We start from the raw sequence: 8,599 nt of genomic DNA, 5'->3' as shown, positions 1-8,599 counted from the left end.
CCAGCCTCTTCCCATGATGAGATTGTAAGAAGGATGGATCTCTGTTAAAACAAAGTTCTCCTTCAGAGTCCTCTTCGCCTCGGTTACGGACAAGTCTATTACTCCAAGGGGATCTACTCTTGTGCCATCGAATCCCATCAACGGGCTGGAGGTAGGTCGAATAGATGATGACGGGATCTCTAACTGATCAAAGACTGTCTTTATGATTATATTGGCGCTACTTCCTGGATCTACCAAAACCCTCTTGATCATACAATTGGCCACTAAAAGACTGATGACCAATGGAGCCTCATGGGGGAGTTACAGTCTGGATAGGTCGCCATCTCTGAATCCAATACTGATGCTACCTGAATTGATAGCATTGACCGAGGATATCTTCCTGAGCTTGTGTGATACCCCTCGGATCCGAGACACGGGTTGATCAGGCCCAGGCCCAAACCCGAGGGATATCAAACAATTAATATTTTAAATCGAACACGGAATACAAAATGAATTAAGAAATGAAATTAAAGCTGGAAGGAACTAAAAATAGAATCCGCAAAATATTATAATTATTAAACTCCATCAAACCCAAACTCCAATCTTTTAACAACTCGGGAATCCATCTCTAGTGGACCCCTAATATAAAAATCTCAACTGAAACGTAAACAACTGACATAAAACCAAATACTAAAATATGGAAGGACATCCTACGTCGTCGGTGAAATGAATGATAATCCCTGCACAGCACGATCAAGCCTAAGACTGGAACCGTCCGATACCTGAAAAATAAGAGTGGGTCAGGCCCAAGAACAAGTTTTAATCTAACTGTAATCCATACAGTGACCCGATACGCAGATACACCTAAATACCTCACAATATCTATCTAGTCCATACATAAATATATCCACACTAGAGGACATTCACTGGACTATAATGGGGTCTCAACCTGAGTAGAAGGCAACATGCAAAAACGCACCCAAAGGTGGGCATGAATACCTAGACCTAACAGGGTACACCTCAACCATCATATCCAGCTATGCATCCCAATGCATATACGCTCCCTAACCAACGACTCTGAGACTCATGCCCATATCGTGGTGCCATAACATATATATAAAGTCCGTCTAACCCAAGGTATGCCATTTTATTATTTATTGAATTGACATAAGAATTTTAATCCAGTTTAGTCATTCAACTTAATCAGTCGATCTGACTTAAACACAACCAACATTTAATCCAGGTAGTCATTCAACTTAATCAGTCGATCCGACTACACACAAACACAATTAATCCAGATAGTCTTTCAACTTAATCAGTCGATCAGACTAAACAAGGTTTAGGATTCAATATTTTACAATCCTTCCCTTAAATCCAATAGGTTAGGTTTATGCGTTTTGAGCTAAACCATCCCTAGTATGACACCGTCCCATACCGGTTCATACCATCCTCCACAACCATGTAATTGATAGAATCTATTAATTCAGCAATTAACATTCCACATATATATATAATCGTTTAGCGATTTATAATCCAAAACCAATATCCAAGTATTTGCAATTAAATCCAAGCATTTAAACCATATAGTTGTAAGGAATGATTTCATAATTCAACCACTAACATCCAGAGCCTGCATAGATCACATCTAACACATCAATGACCCTATAATATATTTAAAACCATTTTATAAATATATTAAATCCCACTGGAATGCCTAAAAATAAGCTTAAGTATTTAAAACTTCATCTATCCACTAACCGTATACAATGTACATAAGTGTTATACAGTTTGATCCGTTAATTTAGAATTAACCTTAAATCAATTTAGGGTCTTAATAACACCCAAAAATTAACTATTTAATCCTTCCGTGAAGTCTCATTAAATTTCTAAAATTTAATCAAGCCATTTAGTTCCTTTCTTCTGTTAGTAGCATACACCGTTGTATATTTTAACACTGCTACATCCTTTGTCTTAGAGACTTAAACTATGAAACAATAAGTTTAATAACACTTAGAATTAACTACTTAGATCCTCTGTTAAGTCCCTACAGTTCATTAGAATCACTCAGAAGCTCAAACAATGCTCAAAACACCAAACAGAGCCCTAGAAAACATTTTCTGGACGTAAAACAAATTGGAGCCGGCTCTTGGAATGGAAGAGCCGTCTCTTCCCCTATTGGAGCTGGCTCCAATTCCCTAGGAGCCAGCTCTTGCTGAAGGGGAGCCGGCTCTTGACTTTCTAGAGCCGGCTCTCTCCCTTTTGAGAGCCTCCAGTTCATCTCTGCTCCGTTTTCGTCAATCTGCTCCTTCTCCGATGAATTCCTACCCCTCTGCTTGTTTCTTAAACTGATCTAAAGGATCTAACACCCTCCTGATAGCATCCCCAAGGTTTGATTATAGCAATTTAAATCAATTACAAAGCTTAAGTTTGCTACCTAACTTAACATGCTGTTAGTATGAACACTGGAACCATATGCAAATTGAAGCGGAACGGATTGCAACACGTATTTAAAATAGAATAATAGCATCCCTATAAGCTTTGTATAACCCCAGTAGTGTTCCTATACTGTGTTTACAAAAGTTGCAATCAAATACAGAGACTAAATTTACAACAGAATCAATATACTTAACGTACAGGATACTGAAACAAATAAACACGAACTGTAAATATATTGGATTTTAAAACAAACAGACTATCACCCAAGCATATAATAAACATGTAGGTTTCAATCATTGATTAGTTATTCCCTAGAGATCATCTAGGTGCACAGAACACGGCCCAAAGGGAAAGAGGAAGATAGAACTTGCCTTTGAGTTTCAGACTTTGAAATTCTAAACCACCGTCTCTGAGGTTTTCCGACCACCTTCTAAATTGTCGTTCTACTCCTCTGCTACTCTTGGTTAAACCCAGAAGAAAACCCTTGTTCCCTTCTTCTTGAACTTCTCTGTAGATCACTCAAGTTTTCTTTGTTTCTCACTCTCTGTATCTAGGTACGTGAACAGAGTTGTACGTACTTCCCAAAACCCTAAACCCACATTATGATATATTTATAGGCCCAAAACAATAACCCTAATCCGTGTAAAAATTAGAGACTAAGCCCTAATTCCAACCTTAATCGGCCCATGAAACTACCTAAGCTGACACAGACGGCGGCTATGATAAAACCTAAACCCTACGTTATGATAACTCAATTATAAACAATTAAATACTTACCATTTAATACAATAATTAACCAATTAATATAAAATGCAATTAATCAAATAACTCACGAAATAACAATTAATTTAATTTAAAGAAAAATACAATTTAAACAATTAATTAAATTAATATACTATTTAAACAATACATTAAATACCAGGAATATCCTTTTAAATCTAGGGGTATTACAGCTTGTGGGTCGCCCTCAATCTGGATCTGTACACCTCCTCGGACTCTTGATCATCTTCAGACTTGCCATGTATTGCATGGATGACTTTTACCTGCGTACCTTCTACCTTGCGGGGATAGACCTCGCGGGGCTTTGCATACTCCTTTATCATGAGGTAATCCATCAACTCACCTCTGGCGATCATATTTTCCACCTGTCGCCTGAGGGATCTGCAATCGTTGGTTGAATGCCCATAATCTCTATGATAAGCGCAATGCTTGCTTTTGTCCCTTTGCTCCAGGGGTTGCTTTATTGGCTGCGGAGTTGTGAACTTCGTCTTATTCTCTTGGAAGAGCCGAGCCAAGGTAGTTCAGAGAGGTGTAAATCCTTCCTCTACCCTTTGCCTTTTTTCAGGTGCCTGGGTAACCGGCGTTGAGGAACGTTAGCTTTTTTGAATCTTTGGAGTTGGAATTTTTTCTCGAGGCTTGTTTTCCACTGTCACGAGGGTGGCGTGCTGCGCTCGGTGGGCTATATTTTCCTCAAGCCGAATGTAGATCTGGGCCCTGGCATTTAGAGTCTGCATGTCGGGAGGAGAATACTTGACTAAGGAAGTGTGGAACTTCGTCCCCTGAATCATCGCGAGTTTAAATGTCTTTATAGTAGTGGCAGGATGACAATCCGCTATTTCTGAGGCCTCCATGTTGAATCTTGACAAGAAATCCTGTAATGTTTCCTCCCTTTTCTGCCTTACGGTGAAGAGGCTAGCAATGCTCTTCTTTTGCTTCTTATTTCCGCAATACTGTGCCAAGAACATGGTGCATAGAGTTACGTAATCCGGGATGGACTTATGCAGTCTATTCCTGAACCACTCTAGTGCTGCTCCTGTCAAACTGGTAGGAAAAACTTTGCACATCCAAGGGTCATTACGATCATCCAAAGCCATCTTTTGAGCGTAATGATCTAGGTGCCGAGAAGGATCCCCTGTTCCATCAAACTGGGTGAAAGAAGGCTTGGTGAATTTCTTGGGCCTCTCAACCAGATACACATCGTTAGTGAAAGGAGTTTTGACCAAGGAATTTTTGTGTTCTCTAGCCATCTCGGCAGGTGTCTGAATCTTCAGGAGTCTCTTATCATCATAGGCATCCTAAACACCTGCACCATCTGGGATTCCATTGGACCACACCGTAAGCTTATGGCTGGATTTGACTTGCTCATCCTGCGTGCGACGAGGGACGTTATCTGAAGCCGCAGCCTCGGATCTTGCCTTCCGTTGTTGCTGAACCTCATTTGGCTGAGCCTCATTGGGTTGTGCCCCATTAGATGGAACCCCATCAGGCGGAAGTCTAGTAATCAGAGGAATATTCTGACTAGGGGGTGCTGTTGTGTCACCCACTGGTGGCGGTGGTGCCAACTGAGACAGCGTCGTTTGCAGAATGTTATTCTACTGTTGAAGCAAGGCGATCTGAGCCACGCTTGCTTCGTTTGCCTGACGAAGTACGTCAAACTGGTGTAGAAACTCTTCACGCATCTTTTGCATCAACTCCGTCTGTTGATCTGCTGAAGATCCTCCGTTCGACATTCTGGATGGTAGCTGCAGGATTCACTTGTGAAACAAAAACAAGAGTGGGGATATATTTGCACACGATTCCCACAGACGGCGCCAAAGTGTAAGTATAAAATTTCGCTCAACCAATAATGATTGGGAAAAATAAAACAACTCACTCAATAAACAATAAAAATAAACAAGAACAGTGTATAGAGAGGCGTAGAATTGCTTGATCCCTTTATTGGAGGTCTAGGCCTCTATTTATATATAAAAGTTAGAAGAATTATGGTAGGACTCGCGTTGCTTGTACTCTAATTCTTTCCATATATCAATTTCTTTACAAATAGAATTCTTTCCTCTTTATAATTCTTCCCTTACTAGATTTTCCTTACACAGAACTTGCTTCCTTTGGTGAATCCTTTTCCTTGCAGGACTGACTCCTTCTTTAAATGGATTTGAGCCTCATTTAACTTGGTCCACATGACTGCTAGCATCTTGATTCGGGCTTTAGTAAAGCTGGTAGTTAGATAACAGTAGTTTTGGGCTAATGACCAACTCAACTTGAGCTTTTAACTAGATGGGCTTTGAACTTTATCAAAGATAAAGTTATATTTATGATTACGTGGACTGCTTTTATTGGAGGGAGATTTTTCCCTCCACACCCAGCAAAGGCTTTGACTCAGCGATCCTCCAACAGTGTTACTGGTAATGAAGAAGAAGGAAAAGAAACACTGATTGGAATGAAGAGAAATTTTACCTATTATCTCAAGTCTGATCCTAAAAGGAGTGGATGGAACATGACTGAATATAATCTTGGTGGCACTAATCTAAAAAGATCAAAAGTACGTACATATATGTGTTTTTGTTGATTTTCTTTTATTTCTATGTTTAGTTTTCCAAACACTAATTTTTTTTATTTGATTTTATATCGTATCAGGTCAAAGATTATGTAATGCCTCGAATTAAATGACAAAAACAAAAAGAAAAAGAAGGTGTAAGGAAAGTGGCAACAGAGGCTTGCAACATGATCAAAGAAGCAGCAATTGAACCACAAGTCATAGTAATACAAAACTGCAACTTGATCAAAAAAGGAATTGAACCGGAACCAATGGCCTCGCAACCAGAAGACTGGAACTTGATCACAGAAGGAATGGCCTTGCAACCAGAAAACTGGAACTTGATCACATAAGGAATTGAACCGGAACCAATGGCCTTGCAATCAGAAAACTGTAACTTGATCATAGAAGGAATCGAACCGGAACCAATAATGGCCTTGCAACCAAAAGACTGCAACTATTGGGTGAATGGATTTGCCAAACAACTCCTCCAAAATCAAGAGGAAATAGGAGAGAGTGAAACAGTGTTGATGCCAATTTTTTTATTTTTTATTTTTTATTGTGATACTTGGTGCTTCTCAGAGAATGAAACAGTGTTGATGCCAATAGAAGACTGCAACTATTGGGTGAACAGAATTGCCAAACAATTCCTCCGTAATCAAAAGGAAATAGGATAGAGTGAAACAGTGTTGATGCCAAAAAAATTTTATCGTGATAGTTGGTGCTTCTCAGAGAATGATGTAACAATTTTTTAAATTGGTGAGAATTTGAGTCAACTTTTCAGTTTTAGCAACTGGGTGTTGGGTTTTGCTAATTGAAGGTAGGGTTTTGATGGTGTTATGTTCAATTTTGAATTTATATTTGAATACTGTAATATGGGGTTTCTTTAGCTTTGGTTTTTACTTATCAAAAAATAATATTTCAGAATATCTTACCAATTGGGTTCTAAGTACTAACCATTAAATTTCTAGAACGGCTTATGATTGCGTAACTTTGGTTCATGGAATTTTGCCGGTAAATGGTGCTTATTTTTGTGCTTCAATCTTTGATTTGAAGAGTTCTTGTATTATTAGCTATTTTGCATGGATTTTTTGTTTTTGCACATTCATATATATGCTCTGCCATCTTCTTGATGTGTTGCATTAGTAAAAAAAACTCTACATGACTTGCTAATTTATAGGCCTTTAAGGTTCACATTGCTGGACATACTCCCAAACATTTGCTTTTCCCCGTGCTTGTATGTTGTAGGTTCCCATGGGGTAGGGGAAAAATTGGGGAATTTCATTAAATTATATGTCTATTTCAATACTGCATTCTTTTTTACAAAAGTAATAGTGTGTGGTGTCAGCCACGAACGTAAATTATAATTGATAACAGATATGCAAGCATATATAATCTGAATAATTCATCCATCATAAAATTTCCAACACGCTTAATTGCTATAGTTATAAAAAATGAAACCATGAACAATGTTGATGGCCTAAAATATTTTCATTTATGTGGAGTTCGTAACATAATTCTTGTCTTTGAAAGAATTCTGAAAAATAAAAAATGTGTAGGGAAAAACAGTGATGCTTTAACGAAAAAAGGAAGAAATTGCTAAAATGAGAGAAGATTCTCAGAGGTTTCACTCTTTGGGTAGAACGTGTGTTCAGCTAATCTGCAAGACATTGCTCTACTATAAGTTGGGCCTAATATATGATACGTAGACATCAAAATCGTGGTCTGAGTGGAAGCATTTATTTGTTCCTTTGTGCTATGTCTCAAGGCAAGCATAGAGGCATAGGCCTCCCATGGTTGTGTAACTCATTGGTTATGTTATTAGGGTTAGAATAATCTTTCAGAATACATTTGATTTGTATGGTCTAAAAAATATTACACTAGAAAGCCCTTTTACTTTTAGCATATTTTGCAGAAATTCATTGCTTTCAGACTTAAACCTGTGTCCTCACGCTTGTCAATTAAAACTTCCATTATTGCACTAAGCAATGAACCTTAACTTAATTGAATCCATCAAACAAATTTTATGGTTCTGTACACGGCAACGTACTTACAAGAGAAATTAAATTATTCATCTTAAATACCAAATCTGAAATTTTCAACACAATTAGGCTTTGTACAGTCATGTCACATTTACTTCTGGTATATATACTTTTAACTGTTTCTCTGCTGTCATACTTTTTTAATCTGATTTGGTGGCCCATAATTGAGGAACTTTTCAATGTCCTGCTGCACAATACGATTTTAATGTATTGATGTCAACACTGTTCCACACAAGCTTGTTGTTCGTGCAGGAATCACTGTAAGTCTCTTGTAATGCTATAGGCTCTTTTACATGCCATAGATATTTCCCTCATCACATCATTTCGCATTACTCACAAACTTGAATTCATTTATCCTAGTTTGTACTGTGATAGTTGAGCAATAATTTTTGTGTTAACAATGGAAACATATAAATAATAACATATCCAAGCAATAATGATCAGTTATGTACTAAAGCTGGGTTTTGGATTAATACTAGCTGCATGCCAAGCATTATACGCATGTAATGCCGTTGTGGCATAGCGTGCATAGTGTCTGAAAGAGGTTGTTCCATCTCTATTGGGCAGGTTTCTTCCGAACGAGCGTAGTTAGTTGTCCCAGCAGGGTCAAACTGAAGTACTTCATGCTTTAACTCCCCGTCTTATATCCTTCAAAATTTCTTTTTGTTGGCATCGACGTGAGTAATATTACCTAGTACTGCATTGTCCAAAAGTGGAATCAGAATTGAATCTCTGTGCCATTTTTAAATTGATTCTCTATCTCCTCTATAATTTAGCTTTTCGCTCTCTAGGTTGCCAATAAAATACAACAAAGATTGATCTAATAAGG

The 8,599-nt window shown here is 38.1% G+C and overlaps 1 protein-coding gene across 1 annotated transcript; it reads right to left on the bottom strand.

Annotated features, from left to right (window-relative positions):
* Positions 1–3,788: 3,788 nt before the first annotated feature.
* Positions 3,789–4,442, bottom strand: LOC132269975 (uncharacterized). Its single transcript, XM_059771197.1, has one exon. The coding sequence runs from the start codon at positions 4,440–4,442 to the stop codon at positions 3,789–3,791; it is 654 nt and encodes a 217-aa protein (XP_059627180.1).
* Positions 4,443–8,599: the final 4,157 nt, after the last annotated feature.

The sequence above is a fragment of the Cornus florida genome, unplaced genomic scaffold, assembly GCF_030987335.1.
Source record: "Cornus florida cultivar Cherokee Brave unplaced genomic scaffold, ASM3098733v1 CherokeeBrave_3.0.0_Hap2_Chr08, whole genome shotgun sequence".
Taxonomy (NCBI): Eukaryota; Viridiplantae; Streptophyta; class Magnoliopsida; order Cornales; family Cornaceae; genus Cornus; species Cornus florida.
The sequence above is the reverse complement of the archived record's forward strand: the minus strand, read 5'-3'. Positions and strand labels throughout refer to the sequence as shown.

Excerpts from the sequence above, each read along its gene's own strand:
- LOC132269975 (XM_059771197.1), bottom strand. The coding sequence starts at position 4,442 with ATGGCTAGAGAACACAAAAATTCCTTGGTCAAAACTCCTTTCACTAAC.